Source organism: Protopterus annectens, chromosome 4.part0 (assembly GCF_019279795.1).
Source record: "Protopterus annectens isolate FY-2018-M chromosome 4.part0, PAN1.0, whole genome shotgun sequence".
Taxonomy (NCBI): Eukaryota; Metazoa; Chordata; order Ceratodontiformes; family Protopteridae; genus Protopterus; species Protopterus annectens.
In genome coordinates, this window is record NC_056733.1 from 891,009,996 (window position 1) to 891,034,273 (window position 24,278).

The window sequence follows — 24,278 nt, forward strand, 5'->3', positions numbered from 1 at the left end:
CTGAAAAACTGCAAAATTTCCCATACAGGACCACATTACAGGAGGGGCATTCAAAATACCTAAAGTACCAAAGGACAGCACAAGCAGCACCACCCAGCAGTCATGATCCTACGTGAGTACTATATCCACCAGGATGATAGCCAGTTTTGTAAGACTGGTCTCTACAAAGCAATGTCTGTTGCCAGGATTGTAGCACTTCACATCTTACACTGCTGGTAGCATGAAGGTACAGAACGTCGGAGCAGGAATAAACAGACTGTGAAAGGTGACATGGTTAACTGAGAAGGGAGAACTGCTGCAGCATTCCGTTATGAACCAAATACAAATGTTATGCATGTAAACACAAGACACTCATAGGTGTTGACTAAGCTAACGACACCACAAGGGCCTTAAGCCTAGCCATGCATCCAACTGCCTTCCCTGAATTCAAACCCCGCACCTAAGGCACAAGTGGCCATAACTCTATCCACTTGGCTACAAGGATATAGAGCCAGGACTATGGCCTGGCTTTTACCTACAACTCTATGCTGGCAGGACTTGCAGCTCAGTATACAACCTCCAAGCCAAACTCCACCCCTTAAGCCACAATCCTGCCCAAGGAAGAACCCTCTACAGATCTAACCCATGAAAGCAGAGCTGGCAGTACAGAATTCAGGGGAGTAAAAACTTAAACTAAGGCAGACGGAAGAGACACCATAGTACCAGTCCTTTACATCTACAGTTATGGTTGGGTACCAAACTTTCATATCTGATAGAATTTCATCCTTCTTAAAAGGACGGAGTTCCCAGCAAACACTACTGGGGCTGCCTAAACAAATGCAAGGAAGCATTTCTAGAGGAGCATAAAGATTAAGTGGTGGGGGCTTTGAGGAACACGTCGCCACCAGTAGGACATTGCATCCATTCTCCAGGCCTGCTGAAAAAGGGTTCTGGAGCAGAACAGCTTGAGCAGTCTACTCTATGAGGCAAACAGATCCATTTCAGAAATACCTACCCCATCCATGATTATGTCCAGTAAGACCTCATTTCAACATCCATTCATAAGCATCTTCAATGAGCCTGCTTAGTCAGTTTGCACCACCACAGAATATAAAAAGCCTGGAGGGACACATTTGCTTAATTACCAGGTCCCTTGCCAGCAAAGCTACCCTGCACCATTGAAAGGACTTAGTCCACCTCCTCTGATGTACTACATAACTGTGGTGTGGTATGGTCTGGGAAAGTCCTGAGGGAATCTGGGTTCCAGAACTAGGAGAACCGCTAAAAGTTGAATAAGGGCCTTCATTTCCTTCAGACAGATGTGAGTGCCAATCTTTGCAGACTAGCCTTGAATTCTCATGGAACCAGTCCACGTATCCCAAGCCAGATTTAAAGCATCTGTAAGGAGAGCCAGGGTCATTGCGGATGAGAAGGGTAGTTCTGGATTAAGTTTAAACTTTTGAAACACTGCAACTCTTCCTTTAGAAAAGACAAATGGGATTTGGAAGTTAAGCAACAGTTTGGGTTTGACGTAATGCTTAGTGTGTTTACCTCAGGCACAAGGCACACAACTCAATCTTTGAAAGGGAAATTGGATAGGCTTAAAGCCTCAAGGGGCAGCTAGCCCAGTACTTGCCTATGAACCTGCAGGTGACAGTGTTGAGACCAAAGGGACTCAAAGCACTGGTAGTTCTCTTGTGTAGTCAGGCAAACAGCACCATGTATACTGCGTCTAACATGTATCCCATATTTCTTAGAATCTCTCCTGCTGAGAAATCAGAGAAAGCAAGTACAAAGTAGTTTGACAGAGGTAGGACTACATCCTGAAAGAGAAAGGCAACCAAACAGGGTATTAAGTCTGCAACTTAAGACCAGAAACACAGCTTCAAGGATGAAAGCAGAAAACTAGTTTTTGCAGAAGTGACACTGAAGCTGAGGTGCAGCCCGAGTCCTGGAAGGAAAAATGGATAAAGACTGTTCAGGTAGGAACATCTGTATTGCCTGGCTTCAGAAAAAGGAAACTGGTGCAAGGCATTTTGAATACCCTGGCTGCAGTAGATACACCAAAGGGCAAATCAGAGAACTGAGTGCGGGATTAACAGCAGAACTTGAGGAATTTTCTCCAGCAGGGGGTGAATAGTGATGTGCATGTAAGCATCTTTGAAGTCTAAAGGACACTAGAAAGCTGATGGAAGATTAGTTTGCAAAGAAGGCATCCTAAAAAACGGCACTTCCAAAAAGGCTGAGGTGAGAGAAGTCCAGTATGGGCCTCACAGTACCCTCCCTAGGAATAAAAACTTTGCTTGGCCTGGTACAGTTTCTATTGTCCACAGGGAGGACATCTTGGATGAGGGGTGCAAGACAAGCCCAACAGGACGAGGTACTCCTCGAAGACTGCGGGTTCCTTCCAAGGCATTTCTTCGCCATGATGGACAACACCCAATTATCTCAAGTGATGGTATCTCAAGCTGGCAGAGTTTTTAGCCAACAGGGTTTTTGGACAGAGGCTGGCTTACCCCGAAAAAAGCTTCAGTTTTAGATTCTCTCAAGTTGCTCTTGATGTCTTTTGGGCTGCTTTCTACTGGGGTCTTTTGCTCTACACAAAGGAGGATGCAAAAGCAACCAGAAAGCTTTGACTTTGGGAACAGGGGGCGGGTTTTGGAGCCTCTATCACAAGCAAATCAAAAGTACTTCTTTTGTGCAGTAACTCTGCTAGATTCACGTTCAAATTGGGATATTTGAGTATCCACGTATAAAATTTCTATCAGAGAACCAAAGTTGAAGGTATGTATCGTCTTAAGCACACTATCCAGGGGAAATAAATGTGAACCGAGTATGCTAAGGAGATTACTTTTGACATTTCATGTTGGCTTCAGAGAAAGGGTGCTTGTGATGAAATGGCAAAGGAAATGGGATTTAAAGATGAAATTGGCCTTCTACAGGCCTTGACAATTCAAGCCATTCCTTTTTATGAGATGTCCAAGTGGGAGAAAGAGCAGATATCCCACCTAGGGAGTGGTTCAGAACATTGACAGATTAAGGTGTCTGGTATCAACCCCAACAATGATTAGAGGTATACCTTCTGGTTCTTCAGATATTCAACTTGGGTTCCCCTGCTTTACCATCACGGTAGGCTGTGTGACTTGTGTACCAAGATACCATACTGGACACTTGTGGGGCTGGGGCGGTGAGACTAGCAGTTTTAACATACTGCTGATTCCTGCCAAATCTCTACAGGAACACCCAAAGCAGACAGAGTAGCTGAAGTTTCAGGCTGTGTTTTCGTTTTTTGGCTATCAGGACACCCAAAGCAGATGGTTCCCACCATCTTTGCAAGGAACTTTAGATGTTGGAACGTTAAAAGAAAACCTAGTTTGAAGTGTGAGAAACTAGCATATTTTACACACCCTAAACAAAACAGACTGGGAGTAGCAGTCTTTAAAGGATATGCCCACCACACTGCCTTCTCTTAGCCAACAAATCTTGTGTATAAATAGCAAGACAACGTGGCACTTATCTGAACAAGTCTAAGCAATGGCAGCAGCAACAACTGCTCAGACAGCAGAAAGGATCTTGCATTTTGACCAGCAGCAGGACAGCAAGATCGTACTCTCATACACAGGATGAAGTCATACACTGTACATTTAGTGCATCAGGAAGGCTTTGCACATCAGCCAGATGTTGGGTTATCTTGGTCAGGACAAACTGAATACCCCAAGGGTAGTTCTTATACAGAGAACTTCAGGAAGACTTATAAATATAGAAATAGAGAACAGCTGAAGAACTGTACCCAAAAAAAACAAACCGCAGGATGAATCCATCAAAATTTGAACCAAAATACTAATCTCAAAAAGTGAAGATTGAAGTATGAAGCAAACAAAAAGTAAAGCTTGTAAATTAAACACACAAGTCTAAGCAAATCAAAACAGCCTGGCACAACCAGTAGATGCAGCTGCAAGGAAATGAGATTTTTAAAGGGGGCTTTCCTTGCATAGTACTGTGGACAAAACAGAGGCTTTGCTGGCATATGTGTTTTAGGTACAGATCTGCACAAATCCTGAAACTAGAGTCTTAACAGATCCTCAGTTATATCCGTCACTGAACCTGATCGAACATACCAAAGGCAAAAGCCTCCCATGGGAAACATCTTTACTGAGATTTGGGGGCTAAAAATGTCAGTTATGCTTTTGAATGTTAATCTGGGAAAGTGACGTGTGTCACAACACAGATGAGAAGCTGCAAATGTAACAGTATTTGTAGAAAGCATTTAACCTGCATGGTGTATAGCAAAGCAGTTGTGTACTATGTAGTCAGGGGTATTTTAAATGGGATGGCGTGGGTGTAATATAAAAGTGCACTGATAAGGTATACAGAGATTAGATGTTTTTTGCCCTTGGCTTAATCCAAGAAAAATGTTTTCTGTAAGCAAGTAGGCCTGAAAAACAAATGAGTGTCATGAGAATTGCTAAACTTAGTTTATGCAATGACAAAACTGTTGTCCTTTATCAAATGAACAGGTGAGTCAAGTCTGCAGCTCAAAGCAGCTGTATATTCCGTTTTGTTCCAAGTGAAATTATCTTGTGTGTTTAGTACTGTCTGCAGAGGCAAACAAAATGTAAAGGTACAAGTACCAGTTAAGTTAAAAATTAATGTCGGAAATTACCCAACTGAACACAGCAGATCCCTGTCAATCTTGACACTTACGCATTTAACAGGATAGTCTACAATTTAGTTTTAAAAATAGCTAGTACATTTTTATGGATATAAAGTTTCCTGAAAGTATACAAGACATTTCACATCTGGAAGGGAATAGGGAAGTGAAAAACTGCACTTTGTGTAAGTGGGAGCACAAGGTTAGGTACTGCAAGTGGGTGCAGCTAATTTGGGGCAATTTCCTATCTGCAGGGTTAAACTTAATTTTAAGATACAGTTTTGTGCATTTCAGGTTATGTATGCAGTTTGAGGGTTTTCATTAAATCAAAAAGTCTTAACTTGATATAGGTTCAAATGGAGATTAAAAAGATCAGCCTGCCAAACAATGTGCACATGTGAACAAATTGGAAATACATATTCAATAATGCTGCCATATATAATATGTGGCAATAGTAACTTAGCACAATAGCTATACAATATTTCGGAATGTAAATAGCCTTACAGGTATAACTCAATGCTCCTTCCATTTTGGCTATATTAAATGGAGTGCAAACAGCAATGCTGCGAAAAGTATATATATTTGGAATAAGCATTTGAATTTGATAAAGGATTTCATTATGGACATTCAGCTCAACATTCTGGGACAAAGGAAAATGGAAGTAATTATTACTACAGGAGCTCCAGTAGTGATAGAAGAGCAAGACAGTTGTAGAATTGTGGTAGTAAGACGCTAATTGCAAGACAGGATTACTGTGGCATGTATTTATATTTTAAAAATTATTCGTTTAAGAAGATTTCGAAATAATCTGCTTTCAGCAGGGAATATTACTTGAGGACTGGAACTATTTGCAACAGGGATTATGCATCTGGGGACCTAGAAGGGAAAATGTAACAAGAGAGGAATCTTCTGAAGAAACATATCTGGATAACTATTTCAGATCAAACACCAATAAAAACAGATAAAAATGAAGGGTAATGAAATGGAGACAAATTCCTTCCTACAAAGCTGTTCAGAATTTAAGGTACAGGTAGTGGGAATGGAGAAGATGTACATTTCTTCAGAAGTTACAGCTACTAAGTGGGCTAAGATGAAATTGGGATTTTGAAAATACGGTAGAAATAAAACTGCTTCAGCTCTTGCTGTCAATGTGCTATCAGCACTCCATTCTCAATACAGAATTCTCCCGACTACATCCCAATGACATCCTGCAACTGGACCCCTGCCCCTTCGCCACACCCTATGCTTCTGGAACTTATGTAATGTTAAACTAAATTAAACAAATCATATATAAAATGCAGGAAGAAAAAAACATTCTGAAATATTTTAATACATACTCATGACTCTGCAATGTTACTAAAGATGTCAGTTACTCCCACACGTTTAAAACAGAAGTACATAGAATCTGCAAATGAACTACAGTAAGAAGCTGCTACTTAAGTTGTCCACAGAAATGGACTTCCTTGTTATCCAGGATCATGCTGCATCTCTAACCAAGTCGCACAGCACAACACCTGCACACACCAGAGTCAGCAAACAGCAAAACTACTTAACCATGCAATGCTAAAAAGTGTTAGTTCGGATGTCCAAACTTTAGAAGAGAAGAGGTGGCTCAATGACATGAACTCCTTAAATCACTTTTTCTACATCATGGTTATGATTAAAACCCATCATATCTACTACAATAACAAAATGAATGTTTAGTACAACCCTACCTTATTTCAAATGAAACTATTTGATATAAATACCTTGTTGCTATGCAAAGGCAAGTAAACAAACCACATCCCACGGAGTGGCTAATACCAAGCTAATCTTCGCAGGACAAAATTGGAAGTCTCAACATGCAATATCTGGACTCATCCAAAACAAGGTAACCCCAAATAGGAGCTCAACCCCACCCCCTGAGCAGAGACCCCGGGGGAGTGGCCTCCTGAAAGACAGTTAAAACCAGGGTTGCCAGATTGCCGACTGGCCAGGTAGGGACAAAGTCTACACACACAAAAAAAAAAAAAAAAAAAAAAAGTCTTCCACGTCTTCAAAAAATCACTAAACACGGAGCTACTTCTGTTTAATGCAGAACATCGCAGTTATGCATTAAGCAGAAGTAGGTCTGTTTTGCAATGTTTTGATTGGCCCATATACCGGCATACGGGCCAATCAAAAATCACTAACCACGGAACTTTTACATTAAACACAAGAAGCTCCGTGTTTAGCAATTTGATTGGCCCGTATGCCGGTATACGGGCCAATCAAAAAAAAAAGCTGAGGCTGCCTGGGATTTAAACCGCAGTGTGGGACTCTGGATCAGGATGCTGATCTCGGGACAGTCCCGCCCAAATAAGGACGTCTGGCAACCCTGGTTAAGACACTGTTCCACACTCTTATGGCCGATCTGGTGTTACTAGAAACTGCATTCATGTGTTTTGCTCTTCAGTTACAATCGAGTGAGCTTTTTTAAATATACAGGCATCAGGAATAGAGGATTTCCCTCTTATAAAGTACAACAGTTTGTTACAAATCGTGAGTATCCTTCATAGTACACAAAAGTGTGCAATTAGAATAAATATATAGTGCCAAGCCTGCCTTTACTCCTGTAGCTTGCATCACCATCCTAGTTTTGCATAGTAGACTAAGCACAACATACTAGCAGCAATAAAAACATCTTAACAGCACACACCAGCACCTGTAATAAAATAAGGGGGTTCAGATCCAAATGCTTTTGACAAAAGCCGACCCCAGTTTGGAACAATCTTCAAACATTTTAAACATGTGAAGTAGTAATTGTGAATATGTTTAGGGAGTAATTCCCTAGAGTACTCTACTAGGAATACTGGGTGAGCAATAACTAATGAAATTCTTTTCCAATGGGATACAAGATCTGAAGTGTCTTGACATAGTAAGGCCTTAAGTTTAATTCTGGTCATTGCCAAAAGCAATTTATTAGGAAATGAAGATCAGTTTACAACTGTATGAAGTACTGACAACAGACCAGAACTGAAAGAGGGATAGTTACAAAAAGGGAAGAAGCACAATACATAGAAGTAACTGGAAACTGTGGGAACAAACGCATGATGCGCAGCAGCAGGCGTGAAGTTTAAGGAAAGGCAGGAATTCAGCCATTTTTTTGCTAAGCTGAACTGACAGTAGCAAGGAAAATGTGCTTTATATTCAAATGGAAAACTGTTACAATGGCTGCAGTCCAAAAAAGTGGAAAGGAGAGGAGAGATGACACCAGGCTCTCACCTTAAAACTAAATCTTATTTTAAAACATAAGTGCTTTCAAAACTCTTCTTCAGATGTCAGTATAAAAATGCAGCCACACAGCAATTTATACAGAAATCTAAAAAGTGAGCGTGTTTGAAACAAAAGTTTAAGGGGAACTATCATTTAGTCCTGAACCATAATCAGCCCTTAACCTAGCTATCCACTTGCTCCAAGTTTTCAGTGGCATTCCTACCAGCCAGCCTTAATAGCTAGTTGTGCAACACGTCTGTCTGTCTCGCCCTCCGTCAGAGGTGAGCTTCACATGGTTTTGTAAGAGCCCTGCACTCAGTACCATTATTTATATGTCTTAAGTGTTCCGATAGTTGAAGGAATGTACAGTCGTCTTGCCTACATAAAACTATGTGCAGGCAGTGCAGCATGCTAAATAAACCACATAAAAGTGCAAGTAGCTTGAACAGCATACTGTTTACCCTGATCTGGACGTATAAACATACCAGCAGTGCCAATCTGCAGCACTTGCAAGCACGAAATGGTGTAATACCTTTACAAGTGGAAACCACTTTATTACTAGTAATTCTACCATCAATAAACTGTTTTGGATAAAGCATCTGTTAACGATTGTTTTAAGTTTCAAGTTACAGCACAAGTAGCAGCTACTAAGAGGCTGGGTGATGTTAGAATGCCACTGAAAGCTTACAGAATAAGTGGACAAGTAGGTTAAGGGCTGATTATGGTTCAGGACTAAATGAAAGTTTCCCTTAAACCTTTGTTACAAACATGCTCACTTTTTAGATGAGCTTTACGTGCATTAGTTGATTTTATTTCTGATTTTTTAAAAATTACTACATTTGTTTGTACTCCAATACATAACTGCTTAATTAATTTGCTAGTTGGATTTCTGTATAAATCGCTCTGTGTGATTGCATTTTTATACTGACATCTGAAACAGCAAGAACTGTGAAAGTGCCTATGCTGTTTTAAGATGAGGGATAGATAGTTTTATGCTGAGAGCCTGGTGTTCTCATTTTACTTTTGGACTGCTTTACTCTGGTTCGTCAGTCTGGTGCGACACTTACAGCACAGGTTGGTGACCCCCCCCCCCACGTTTGTTACAATGGTTTGTTTTCGGTTATTGTAGATTAGGTGATGCATTTTTTTTAAACACATTTAATGTGCTGTTCTAGAGGAAGAATCAAAAAGCAAGAAAAGGTGCCAAAAACCCTGCAACTTCTAGCACCAGAGAAATGCTGTCTTGGTAACAGTCTAAGATTACATTCCTAGACATCTTCACCTCATCCACTGTGACCACTTCCTCAGTAACAGTCTACAATTGGATTCCCAGACATCCACCTCATTTCAGGTAAATATGCAATATACTTTGAAATATAATCATGAAATGAGGCAGACTTTCCATACTACCAACCACACGAGACAGAAATCTCTGCATCTTCAAAGGTACGAATGAGCAATGCCACAGACATTCTGCATAATTTTGAAATTTTTGACATTACCTGCCAATTTTTCAAGCTCCTCATGAGGTGTTGATCTCAAACTGCTAGAGTGACTTCCAGATCGGCTGTTGTTAAACCACTGACTGAACCTGCTGGACACTGAGCCCTCATTAAGAACATCTTCAATCATCTAAAATGGAGGAGAGGGTAACTGAAATAAGGCTTGATGCAGCATACATAACTTATGCTGAAAAAATACTTAAAGAAATGTTAACTTACTTGTTTAACTTGAAACACATATGGGTCTGCTGAAGGGTGACAAATGAACACTCCAGGGGATTCCATTCAACAGTACAAATGAGGAAAAGCCTTTTTTTTTTTTTTAAATCAGAAAGAAAATAGTGGACTGCTGCAGCAATTTCCCCATTTCCTTGCAAACACTAACCATCCAGTACGTGTCAGGCATTTACTGGAGACATGGATCGACTACACAAAAAGCTAACCAACCATTCCACAATGCAAGTACTAGAAGAGTACTGACACCATGTTACGAGGCAAACTCAGTTGGCCATTCACATGCAAATGGGTATACTGGCATAAAGATGGCAACCAGTTCTGAGGAACTCTCATGTGAAGCCCTTATAATGCAAGCTACACAATGTCAACACTTGAGGAAAGCTGTTTAACCCTGGGGCAATGTTCCCATGCAGTTTCCAGATTACACCATGCAGGTGTACACAAGAATGGGTGGCATTCCATACAGTGTGGTACTCCCACACTAAATATATAGCAACTGATCCGATAAATTCTCAGAGTACAGAAAAAAGCTATCCTTTGCTATGCCAATCCCAAACTGCTCAAAATATATTAAATATAAAAACACGGCAACAGGCCATATTACCTACATATAGTTCAATAAACTAATTTGGATAGTGGGGAATGTGGCACTCAGAAAAGCCTCTAAATGCAAGGTGGGAGGCGAAGTCGCTGCTACATCCAAACATCTTTAAAAACAATATTTAGTGATGGGCATAATATGCAGGCACTAAACCTCTTCCTCAAAGCTACAAAAATGTTAAACAGAAGGCAATAATTCATTTACATTCTCAATCTACAACCAAAGATCTGCTTTAAACTTGAAATGCATTATACCCAAGGGCACGTCCAGACTTAACAGGTCAGTGTATACAGATGTTTGTTTTAGATGGACATGAAATTCAGGAGAAAGCAAAAGCACATCACAACACACATTAAATGTGCAACAGCTACTGAACACAGTTCTGATCTTTTTGCTCAACTCTGAAAAACATTTCAAAGCAGCATAAAGAACTTGTTTACACAAACTTTCAAAAAAGAGACCTTCAGTTTTCTTTACATAACTAACCATTAATAGCCGCTTCATATAGTGCAGAGTGCAATCACCACAGCCTTACTGGTGAGAAGATTCACTTCCATCTGTGAGTTTTAACACCAAAAAGAATGCTCTCCACCAGTTAAAAGTTAAATAAAAGTGAAATATCGAACACAAAGCACACAGAATTGTGGTTGTGCTGGTTCAAGACATCAATACATATTACACTGCAATTGATCTGTGTGGCTGGGTCTCTTGAAACAGCAAAGAAAATTAACTGCACATGTGGATAAGGATGCTTAACAAAGAACCATGCAAAACACTAATTACAACACTGGTGCCATTGACCACAACCCGAGCTGGGAGATTAAACGTAGTCCATCACCACACAACAGAACAAAATGAAATGGTGAAGTCAAGCAAAATAAACAGGCCACTCACCTGCTATGCAAACCCCTGTGCTCAACTGCCAACCACCACAGAAACTTGTGATAAACAGAAGGTAGCAGGTAGCAGCATCACTGTCTGATCCATGCAATGGAGGACCCCTTTCCTGCAAGTCACTTCATTACTTGAAACTCTCTTTTTGTCAAATACTTCAGCCAATGCTTCCACCTTGACTAATCAAGTAAAAGTGAAGTCAGTAACATCAAAAGGGAAATGGGGGTAACAAAATATTTTTGTGAACTTCCAATATGCAAGTGCCACTCCCATACAATTACAGCTAAATAGGTGACCCAAGCAGCCACAAAGAATGCAACACGAGATAACTGGGATTACACCTTTGTTACTGGATGCTGTGGCCATTTTCAAAATCCCTAAAGTGAGAGAAGTACTAGTAGATGCTGCTTCCTGCCAGCCTTGCTAGTGTGCTCCAGAGCTATACTCACCGAAGCCAACCCAGTCTTGTCCAAGTTAAAAAATTCATTGAAGTCAAACTCTCCTGGGGCTGATGGTGGCAACACCTCCTCCCTTGGAACCTCCTGGTCAGCTGATGCATCCTGGGAAAGAACTTCTTCCTCCAATACTTCACCACCATTGCACTGCACCTCTGAAACAAGCACAGAAGGGGAGCACAAAAAGCACACATTAAAATTTATTAAAAGCCAACTTAAACTACGTGCTTACCCCTTCCTAATTCTGGTAATGCAGGAGATTATTATGGCACCAAGCAAACTAACATGCACAAACTCTTCTCAGGATTTCAGGACGCCATCTTTAAAGACCTTGCCCAAGCAAAATGCCATGCAACATAGGCTCAATAAAAACTGACTCATTTGTGCCACTATGATTTTGTGGCAAGTACACTGACATGATGACCACGCCTTTAGCTACACGTTTCATTTAGGACACTCGTACACACTCTGAAATGGAATACAAAAAATCACCAACACCTGTTCAGTGCCAGGGAATTATATCCCTATAGCACTTTAACATGCTAATTTTGTATAAGATTAATATTGATCTATAAAATGTCAAGCAGAGATCAAACTACGACCAAAAAAATAAATGCCCATAAAGTAAACAAAGACAAACTGTAAGCAGCACAGGCATTCACGACAACCTATCTATATATGTGCAAAGAGAAAAAAGCACTTAACCCCCTCAATAAAATATGGAAGTTTCATCACTCCAAAATGGCCACTTTTATAAAAGTCTCTGAAGTGTCGCTCATTTCTCTGAAACAAGAGCTCCTAGGTTTAAGCTACATTAGAGTAGTCAAATCAGCAAAACCTAATGTGTACAGGCAAAAAAATTGTAAATACCTATGTCAGCCTTGCAGGAGTTAGGTTTTTATAGCACTTTGTTTCGGACAGAACTCTGCAAAAAAATTGCTTCACCTCAGGAAAAGCAGAGGTCCTATGACAGACTAAAACATGCTAAAATTAAAGTTCAGATCACCCAGGCACATGCATGAGGCCACTTAAAACAAAACCAGCAGCACAATTGTAGGTAAACGCAAAATCTACTGCTCTATTAATTCCTTAAGTGAATTAAGAGTAATATTAAAAAAAAAAATTATCCTAACTTTGGGCCTTTGCCCCCCACCCCCACTGCTTTTAGCTTTGCCCATGAAATCTTAGGCAAAGCTGAGAGCTATGGTAGCCAGGAAGGATCTCACTGCATTAGCTGTGCATTGCTGAATCATGGGAGACGTGGTAGCATATATATTCCTCTCCCTTACTGTCACAGACTGCAAGTCACCTACAAGGAGTTACGCTGAATAGGAAGGAAACCCTGCAGGATCTGCAGATGGGTATCCTTCTTGCCACCCTCTTCTCACCAACCTGGGAACAAATGGACAAGAAAAAGCTCTCTGAATGGGAATGAATGCGTTCACTAGGGATGTCTGGCTCTATCCATCAGGGAGAAATGAGACAAGCCAATGGGCTGCAGAAAATGGTGCCACTGGGCAAATTTCATAACGCAAAATAAAAGGGCATCACCATTATTATGGTTTCTATAAAGAATATTCAGGTACTTTGTGCACCTATGTGCATATCGGGGAATGTGGCTGTGCGAGTGTGCACACATGTGCATCTGCACAATTATCTAGTTATGGATCAATACAACTTAATAGGGTCACTGTCTGTGCAGTAAGGACATTAAGAGACCAAGACTAATATTATATCCTTTATAGCCTAGTTATTACTTTGTCCAAGACACACAAGGCAGCTCTGTAGTCAGAATGTTTGGCATTTCTCTATTCTCCATGTTATTTTTACCTGGGGAGTGAAAGTCTATTGAAATATCCAATCTTGGTCAATGACTAGTGCCAACATGTGCTTTGTTGTGGTTCTGTTGTAGTCTGCTCACCACAGAATAGTTTCTCACCAGCTGTAAGTAGCTTTGTACAGCCACATTCAGTACGCATTACAAAGCAGTGGTAACTGGTATGTAAGCAGTTACAACCTCATAGGATCAGAAGTTACTGCTCCAAATAGGATGGAGAGAACAGCAAGTCCTTGAAGCTAGTGGATGGTTAGGTTTGGCAATTTGAGGCCCTGTTACTGCTGAACTGGACATCAGACAAAGGACTATACATGGCAGATGCATGCATCTAGCAGCTATGGCCATTCAGCCAAACTGGCACACAGGGACATGTATGAGAATCTTAAACAGATTAAAACACACCACCACAGCTGATTTCTTACTCTGTACTCACATGGGAAAGAATTTTGCAAACATTTTGGTCCAATATCAAATTACATTTATGATTTGTACATCTGCATTTTTAGGTATCAAGAGGTCACATGCACATTTTCCACATTTGCATTGTTTGCTTTTACCAAGGAAAACACAAGCCTACTGCAATACATTGCTTTTGCCATACTAGGGTCAGACCCTTGTAACTATTAACTGCACGATATTATACTATTGCTTTACTGTTAAGATCATGTATTCAGTGATATTGCAAACCAAGTACAGCTGTTAAACATTTCAACTGTTTACCATTCTACAGCAGTGAAGAAAACTGGAATGTCTTTGTAGTCCTTGAATATTCCTGTATATATCCTCAGTTATACAACTGTAAAACCTATAGTGTGGAATAGTTACCAAAAAAGCCAGGAGTACAATTGTCTTGGGAAAGACACAGTACAGTTTTGTACTTACCATAAATGTAGGTGATGGTGTGTATACCCTGCTGCAGTCATCACACTTGGGTTATCCTGTCGTCAGGCGGTCACGCAGTCGGCCTGAATTCCAAAGTCTTGGTCCGGCGTCTGTTGCTGTCGCTTCTTCCCCAATGTCAGTGCACCAGGGGAATACAAGAGGCATCAGACACCATTTTATTCAGTTTCTTGCCCCAGATGTCAGGCGCCCCCCAAAAGATGGTCAGTAGATTAGTACCAATAATAAAAGCTTAGCACAAGCAAAGCATCCCTTCAGCTATAAGCAAATACACCACAAAGGTTGTATCAGATTTTAAGGTATTGAAAGGTTTTAGTTAGGTCAGAGGGGATGGAGGGAGGGTAACCTGGACTGCAGCAGGGCATACACTCTAGCATCTACATTTATGGTAGGTACAAAACTGTAATATGTTCATCGCATTACCCTGCTGCAGTCATCACACTTGGGTAGAATCCCAAAGCTAAGGATGGGAGGTTGAGTCAAACAGGGTTAGAGGAGGCTAGAAGGCCCTGCAAAACTGCAGTGGCAAAGCCAGCTCTAGTCAGACTAAAGTGGTAAGTGAGTGTTTGAAGGCGTGTACTGAACTCCAAGTTGCAGCTTCCAGAATATCCTTGGTTGGCACCCCCCTGAGGAAGGCTATAGATGTAGCTGGTGCCCTGGTGGAGTGGGGCCTTATGCTAGCAGGAACTGGTTTTCCATGATGGGTGTAGCAAAAACGTACGCAATGTCCTATCCATTTGGAAATGGTCTGTTTTGAGATGGCCCTTTCTTGTGATGATGTAGCATAGGATACAAACAGTTGGTCAGATTTTCTGAAAGCCTTAGTTTTATCCAAGTAGTAACGTAGTTGCCTGTGAATGTCCAAGGAATGCAGGAGTCTTTCTCCTTTGTTCTGTGGATTTGGAAAGAAGGTGGGCAAGTGGATGGCTTGATTTAGAGCCACACTTGATACCACCTTTGGCATAAAGGAGGGGTTAGTTCGTAGAGAAACTGTCTTGATGAAAAATGAGGAAAGGCTCTACTGCCGTTAGTGCCTGTAGCTTTGAGACTCTTCTGGCTAAAGTAATTGCTAGCAGCAGGGCAGTCTTCCATGATAAACTTTAAGTCAGCTCAGAAAGCTGGCAGCGTAAGTTTTTCCATAACAAAATTTGGGTCCCAAGTTGGTGTTGGCACTCTCCTGGGAGGCCTAATTTTTCTGCCCCTCTGAGATACTGCCTTAGAAGTGGATGTGAAAATAAGGGAGGATTCGTGTTGTAGTGAGCTGAAATAGCAGAGGCGTGGATTTTAATAGATGAAAAAGAAAGTCCTTTGTGTAACATCTCAGTTAAATATTGTAGAATCTAAGGCATGTCCGGATGAAGGGTATTTTGGCCTTTAGCTTGGTTCCAAGCGCATAATCTTTTCCATTTGTCTGAGTAGGCTTTCCTGGTGCTGGGCCTCCTGGCCTCCAGAATGACATCCATAACAGCTTGTGAAAGAGGGGCTGGCTGGTTGCTTAGGTGATGTGCCATGCAGCCAAATTTAAGGTTTTGAGCTGGCTGTGTAGAATCTGACTGCCTTGCTGTGTGAGATGAGGAATTTGTGGTAAAATCCATGGTGGGCCCTGGGCCATGTTCCTTAGTAGTGGGTACCAGTGCTGGCGTGGCTAGTCCAGGGCAATGAGCATCATTCGAGGCCTCTCCATCCTGACTTTCAGCAGCACCTTTGTAAGAAGGGGCAATGGAGGAACGGCATATACTGTCAGCATTTTCCATCTGAGAGTGCGTCCACTTTCCAAGCTTGATGGTGGAATGTCCTTGTGCAGAATTTTGAAAGCTGAGTTTCGGGGGTTGGCAAACAGGTCTATGTCTGGGCGCCCCCATTTTTGAGTTATCATTGCAAATACTTGTGGATCCAGTTTCCACTCGTGGGGATCCATGATGTTTCAGCTTAAGTAGTCTGCCAATGTGTTTTTTAATTGGCAGGAACTGAGCTTGTAACTGAACTTGGTAAGCCAGTGCTGTGTTCCACAAGGTCATTGCTTGCCTGCATAGAGGGTAGGAGTGTGTACCCCCTTGTTTGTTTATGTACCACATTACTGGGGTGTTCTGTCCTTATAAGCTGTCCTGGATGTAAGAGGTCCTTGAAAGCTGTCAGAGCATTCTGTACAGCTAGCATTTCTTTTTGATTGATGTGCAGATTCCTTTGATCTGCAATCCATATGCCTTGAACACACCGTCCTGCCCTGCGTGTCCCCCAGGCATAGTCCGATGCATCTGTTGGCATAGTTTGCCTGGCTGGGGGTAAGGTGAAATGCTGACCCTTGTTGAGGTGACATGCCTGTGACCATCATAGAAACTCCTGTTGGAGGCAGGGAATGAGAGGTATCATCATTTCCAAGCTGTGGCTGTGTTGAGTCCATACGCTTTTCAGGTACCATTGTAATTTCCTCATATGCAGTTTTGCAAATGGTATTAGTAGTATGCAAGAGGCCATGAAGCCCAAGGCCTGCAGAATTTTTCTTGCAGGGAGTTGGGTCTTTGTCGCCATTAAATTTGAAGTATTGAGTTACTTGTAGTGGTTTGATGTCAGATAAGCCATCTGGGCCGTTGTATTCAAGCTGGCACCCAAGAATGTCATTTTGTGAGGGCACTAGTTTTGATTTCTTTTCGTTTACTGTGTACCCTAGGCAATTTAGGTGTTAAAAGTTAGATGTTGTAAGAGAACGTCCTTGCTTTCTGCTTGGATGAGGCAGTCCAGGTATGGGTATATCTGAATTCCTTACTGGTGCCAGACATTTTGTGAAGACCCTGGGTGCAGTAGATAAGCCAAAGGGCAGTGCAGAGAATTGGTAATGGGTTGAACCTGCAATGAAACGGAGGTATCTTCTGCAATTTTGTCTGAGAGGGACATGCAGGTATGCCTCCTTGAGGTCCAACGTTACTAGCCAAGCTTTCTTGCCCAACATGGGAAGAAGTTGCTGTAGTGTTAGCATCTTGAATTTGGGTACTTGCAAGAAGGTGTTTAGAATTGAAAGGTCCAGAATGAGTCTCCAAGCATGGTCCTTTCTGGGGACTAGAAAGAGCCTTGAGTAAAATCCTTGGCCTTGCTCCTGTGTAGGTACCAGTTGAATGGCTCTCATGTCCATGAGCTGTAATTTGTTTTTGTGCCTCTGCCTATTGTTTTTGTTGCAAGTTTGACATTCCTTTTATCCTTGGCAAGGTGTGGAAATGGAATCTGTATCTTTGTGAGATAATGTCTAGGACCCATTTGTCCTTTGTGACGATGCTCCAGTTGTCTATAAAAAAATGTTAATTTTCCTCCCAATGGAGCTGCCAAAAGAATTTTGCTTGGCAGTTTGAGGTTGAAGTCATTGTGTTGGTCTTCTAGTAGTTTGGGACCAGTCTTCTCCTCCCTTCTGTGTTGCAGTGTCCCATTGGCGAGGTTTGTAAGGTATTTGTGCTTGCCCTCTGCCCCTTGGGCTTCTGTATTTACTCCTCTGTGGTCTGTCAGAAGCTGGAAAGGACCAATTTTTTGCTGGTCAATTTCTGCTGAAGTGTGGGGGTTGTACCTGTAAGAAATCTTTGACCATCTGCATAGATTTTGCCTTATCCTCCACTTTCTTTAAAACCTCTTCTGCTTTAACCCCAAATAAGACATCCTGCTGTAAGGGTGCATCTAGTAACTTTGCTTTAACATTATCAGGCAGAGTTTGTTCCTTTAACTAAGCATGCCTACATATAACAGACCCAGTAACAGCTGCTCTACAGGAAGCTTCCAAAGAATCAAATCCACATTGTAAAGTAGGTTTGCTCAGCTGCATGCAACAGATCCTGCATTTCTTTGAATTCAGACCGTTAAGGGTGTGTGCTCATCTTTTGTTTTATTTGAGACATTAGGAATTGCTGGTATTTCAGCATGTGAAATTGACAATTTAGTGCTCTCATTAGCTAGAGTAGCTGAGGTGTAAACCTTCCCCCACCTATCTAGTGCTCTGAGTCACTTTCAGAGAGTACAGGATTTTTAGCCATAGAAGCCTTAGCCCCTTTGGGACCCTGGGAGATGGTCTCTGGGTCAGCAACAGGGCTTTTGTAAAGGAATTTGAGAGAGTCAGGCACTATCTGGTTTGGCTGGAGCAGGAGGCAGAGAATCTGGATTTAGACTAAATTCTAAGTAAACATCATCCACAATGTCTAAAACAGGGGGGATAGCAAGTGGTCTGTGCTGGGGGAGTAAAAAACTGAGCCTTATCGTTGAGTCAGAGTAGTCCTGACCTTCCCAGTGGAAATGTTCCCTCAGTGTAAAGTTGCCTCAAAGGAATAGTGTTCAGGAGGAGAAGCTGAAGGAATAGAATCCTCAGCATCAGAATCTTCATAAGGGGAGAAGGAGTAATCTTGGTCCTCAGAGGAGCCTGAGGAAATAGACACTTGATCAGAGGAGGAATAATCCTCCTCTTGTCTAGGCCTTTTTTCTGGGGGGGGTTGGGAACCCCGGATTAAAGAAATCAAATCTTCAGCCATTTTAAGCATCTGTTTCTTAGGCATGGGGCCTTTGAACTGGAGACTGATGTGCAGTCTTTTTTGCATTTAGAGGAGTCTTAAGCTTAGCATAAGATTTAATGGTGAGAGTAGTCTGTCTGAAGACACCTTCTGCAACTGAAGGCATTTCCGCAGCACTGGCTTCTTCTGCAATGTTGTCAGTAGGGCCTAAAGGAAATGGCTGCGTTGGCCTAGAACTCTGCTTGAGAATCCAAAGCGATCTGGGGTTCCAATTCTGCGGTAGTCAAGGGCTGTGTAGGCGCCTCTCTGAAAACCAGAGAATTGGCGACCAGCCCAGCCGAGGCCTCTTGAGTCTAGCTTGGATCTAGACTGCCTGTCTTTGTGTTTTTAATGCACGCCGGTAGTCAGTTGCTACAACGGCAGTGCAATTAAATTTCCTACCGAAGTAGTGTTGTGCAAAATCAAAGCATCGCTTTATCGTTCGCTTATTGAACCTAGCACAAAACAGACAACCCGTGACGTCGTGGTCTGGGCCCTAGGCAAGGTATACAATAAGAATAAGTCCTTATGAGGTATTTGCTTCCCACAAGAACTGCAATTGTTAACTTTTTCTGACATCGGAGTAAGGCAAGAAAAGGTTCCCCAACGGGGTACTTAGCTTTGAAGACTTCGGACTGAAATTAGATTAGAAAATATCAGGTGTCGGCTGACCAACACTTGCTAACTGCTTCTGCTTCAGGCACTGTGCGGCAAGAAAGACTGAAGAAAATGGCGTCAGATGCCTCTTGTATACCCCTGGCGCACTAACGTCAGGGAAGAAGCGGCAGCAACAGACGCCGGACCAAGACTTTGGAATTCAGGCCAACTGCGGGACCGCCTGACAGGATAACCCGAAGTGTGATGACTGCAGCAGAGTAACACGAACATCTTTAGTGACTTACAGCCTAGCCACCAGATGCTGTAAGAGCTCAAAGCCAAAAAAGTAAAACCACTTTGGTAAAACATGGATTTAATGCAAGATTTCACTTTAGAAAGTGACTTGCTTTAAGCGCAATTAGATTCCCCAAAGGTACCACTAAACCTGCAATTCCTTCTGCATATATACCAAATCTGAGGTGACAAGTGGGAGAAGTTAAACCCCTTAGTGTAAGTTCCTACACCTCCTCTACACTGGTTACAACCCAATACCCCCTTGCCAATATATACCAGCTTCGTAGTACTAGTCACCTTCTTTCCATTTTAGGTGCACCAATATATATCGGACACAAATCATCCTGAACACTGCAGCATCAATCACAGGATGATCTAAACAAAATAATGACACCTGAACGTGCATTCTCCACCAAAACTCCAAGCATGCAACTTCAAACCAATGTCTTTGTAGGGGAAAGCCTCCTCTACTCCCTCCCCACGTTCCTTTACTCATCACTTCAAAAAAGTGGAATAGCAGGAGAAGGGCATATTCCCATCCCACAACCTAATCTCACACCACCTGATCTATTGACCAAGCAAGGTGGACAAAAACAGCTATCCAAGTCACTCCAAGTATTTATATTTGTTTATCGGGTTAGTGCACTGACCTCAATGGACCATTTGCAGGCACAGACCAAGTATTAGGCAAATACCAAACTCAAATTAATGCTGCAGGACTGGCTCATAAGGCTTTGGAAATTTTCCCTCCCACTTGATAAAGTTGCTATACAAGATATTATATTAATATATATATGTGCACAGGCACACATACACATGCGTGTATATATTTGGGTGTATATTTATGCATGTATGTGTGCATATATATCAGGGGTGTGGTAACCAACAGGCTTGCCCCATGAAAAATAATTGACTGTAGTCAACATTTTACTGCTAGCACGTTAATGCTAATCTGTCAGAGGTTTTCAATATTTAGAAAATATAAGCCAGAATGTAAATACATGTGGTCTACAAAATGTGCACACAAATGCATCTACATAAGTAATCCATATTTCACATGCACATCATTTGACACTAAACTGACTGCAAATAAATATTCCTTGTGATTTGCTAAAGCAGATCACCATCCCAAAACATGACAATTACAACCCACTACATGACAGTAACAAGTATGCCACAAAACTCACTTATAACCACAAATGAAAAAAAAATCGGACCAACAAGAGAGCTTTGCTGTCACACCCCCTTTATGTAGAGCTGCTCCTACATCCACATACATTAACTCTAGGATCAGCCACAATAAAAGTCCAGAGAAAGGATTTTAGTCTACCAAAAACAGATTTAAGTACAGTACTTAGACTGGTTCAGAAAACTCAGACACCAGTTGACAAAACTCACAATCTGAAACTTTCCTGTATGCATATGTGCATGAGATGACGATAAGTCCCCAACCCTAGAAAATAATAGGAATAAGGCCTACAACACACAAGTGAGCTGTACTTTAACATCTACAATTATGACTGGCTCCGTACATGTGTATTACTGTCGCAGTGATACCTGCTACAGTAAATCACTGATATCAATGACAGACCCTGGACACAGGTGCAGACTGAGGGAGCTAGGAGACCAAAACCTCACTCCTATAATTAGGAATTGTATGCCAGGATTACAGGAAGTGCAAACAGAAATATAAGTGACCTCTCGCTCATATTACACACTTCTGCTGTTGAAAGACCAGAATAATGTAGGTCCTACTTCCACTCCATGTCTTTTGATAAGTTTCAAATACTGACACTGCAGTGCAGTACAGGGATGGTAATGCACTCCTGAGTGTACAGTCAGACAAGATTACATTAGGTCCAGTCTGAATTGGTGGCAGCACAGGCAATCTCACAGCACAAATAGAAAGCTTATTTAAAGCAATCCAACAACTTAATACTACCCAATTTAACATGCATTCCACTTGTTTACATTTAAAACAAATTAAGCATACTTTTAGTACATACTCCCCCCCCCCCCCTTTCACCCATAAACCACTTCTCCATTTCATGCTCATTTGCCATGCAAAACTTTATTGAATCTAGATTCATAGGTGCATACTAGGCTATCTGCCCTAGGGCATTTATAAGCCTAGCCAGAATGTGTTTGGCTTTCGCCACCCATTTTAAATTTATTTTGCTATGCCCTTTTTTGAGGTTAGTATACTGTGCCTAACAGTGACACAGAAGTGATACCCGGGGTAAACCTACGATCTCCCATCCACTCAAGATTCCTCTTGAAGAGAGTCAATGAGGGACTCTGCCTAACCGGGACTGGGATTTTATTCCAGAGTGAAGGGAGCCTCTGGGTTATGAATCTGTCCCTCCAGCATGTCCTATTTATTTCAGTGCTGAGGTTCAAGTCTCGAGCGTGTAGCTCGATGGGATTTGGATTTTCTGAGGTGCAGCATGTCCATTAATTCCTGCCAACCAAAAGCCAAATATATGAAGGCGTGGGCTATAAATGGATTAAGTGTTTTGCAACTCCTTTATGAAAAAGTTCGCAATTTTTCAATATTCCACTTCCATTCCTGATCAAAATTTCATTATTCTATTATAAACATGCTCAGCTGGCTCAAATAAACTTCCAGTAAGGTCAGCCACAATGTGCAATAATCAGGCTCCACAAAAATAATTTATCCTTTAAAGTACTCAAATCTTTCTTTTAACTTGTTTTCACCTTTTATTTCCTACCAAGGGTCAGTTCTAACGACTATCCATGATGTTTTAATACAGAAGATTCTTCTGTCCCTTTTGTTACTACACTTTTCCATTTTTAAATTAATTTAACAGCTTCAGTTTTTTCATTTTACACTTCTTGAAGTGTATCACTATGGAGCAGCATTCTTTTACACTTGCATTTTGGATAATGTCCTACAAAAAAAAAGATGCAGTGACTAAAATGCAACACCACCACAAAATGCTAATTATAATCAAACCCCTTATTTTGAATTGAGCACATCACCTTTTTACGGCTTTCCTATTACTGAAGGTATAGAGTACTTACTTTTTCTGAAAGACAAGTCAGTTTCCATACCCTATCAAGTCCAACGCAACTTGGACATTCTAAGGCAGGAAATATTTCACCAAAATGCAATTAGCACTTCAATGCCATGCCTAGTAAAACACAACACCCAATTTCTTTATTTCTCCAAATCCTATTTTTTCTCTACTTAATCTAATCCTACAACAATTAATTTCTGCACACCTTAAAAGACAATTGCACCAAATCCCTGCAAATCAAATTTACCTCAATTTCTTGTACAATATATTACATACCCTACTTTTAATCGCTCTCTACTTGGACAATCACTTAACTTTGGCAGATAAAGATTTTGAAAGTTAGGAAAATGTATCTGGAATATCGCACTTAAATTACAAAACTTGACATGTCTCTTCAAAATGCCACAAAGCCAGTATGCCTTCAATATTTTGTGAAACTTCATTACTTCCTTAACTATAGCCAATATCTCCATCCTTTCATACCACACACTCCATTACCTGACAAACCGTATTTGAAAAATGGCCATTTTTATAACCCAAATTACATATTGCCAAGGGTTACCAATTACTTGTCACCCCATTTCCAACCAAGTCTAATCAGTCAGTTCCTTACTCATTTACATGAGATGCACACAATTAAGAAGTTATGTCTTACCATAACGATCCATGTGAATTGTTCATCTCGCCTTTGTTCTTACACACGGGTTCGAAGCAGATCCTCAGCTCAGAGTCTGCCGCATCACCAGCTCCGCATCTTCGAGAAAGCTCGAGGCACAGTAATATCCCAGGATCCTCAGGTGCTAACCCTCAGATATAGTTTGCTATACCAGAAGAATCCCTTTTAGAACTGTGTCTAGAACACTTAAACAGATACTACAAAGTGTCTGGAACCCTACTGTCAAGTAGAGGAGAAAAGATGCCATTACTAATGCACAATAACATGCCAACCATACCTAGAAAAGGCTGAAAAGGAATCTGGTTGAAAACCATTCTCCCAAACCACAGCACGGGGGGAATGTAAGAACAAAGGCGAGATGAACAATTCACATGGATAGTTATGGTAAGACATAACTTCTTAATGTGAAATTGTTCAATCTCGCCGTTTGTTCTTACACACTGGTAGCATCCCTAGCTCTTTTCCCGGGTGGCTCAAGGGAGAACATTCCTGAGTACAGTGGAAACAAACCTCGCCCTGTCCCTGGAGCTTTTGTCTAGCTTATAGCGGGCGATAAAAGTATGTATTTTTCCCAAGTTGCCGCTGCACAAATGGCATCTAAAGGCAAACGAGCGGTATGGGCTGAAGAGGTAGCAATCGACCTTGTAGAATGAGCTCTGGGTTTGAAAGGGAGTTGCTGTTGATTCAGCATATACCAAATTTATGCAATCTGAGAGCCATTTGGATAAGGTAACCTTCGTTACTGCCCATCCTTTTCTTTGGTCAGCATACGAGACAAATAGTTGATCTGACTCTGTACTCTTGTCCTATGCAAGTAAAATCTTAGTTGTCTGTGAAAGTCCAACTTGTACAATGTGTATTCT

General features: G+C 41.4%; 1 protein-coding gene across 4 annotated transcripts in view; it reads right to left on the reverse strand.

Moving 5' to 3' along the window:
- The window catches only part of EIF4ENIF1 (eukaryotic translation initiation factor 4E nuclear import factor 1), a 1,251,142-nt gene that overhangs the window by 810,545 nt on the left and 416,319 nt on the right, over window positions 1–24,278 (reverse strand). For all 4 annotated transcript variants that reach the window (XM_044068847.1, XM_044068848.1, XM_044068846.1 and 1 more), the window contains exons 7-8: window positions 11,548–11,708; window positions 9,367–9,496 (exon numbers count right to left, since the gene is read on the reverse strand). In XM_044068847.1, coding sequence (XP_043924782.1) covers window positions 9,367–9,496; window positions 11,548–11,708 — 291 coding nt within the window. The remainder of the gene's footprint in view (window positions 1–9,366; window positions 9,497–11,547; window positions 11,709–24,278) is intronic.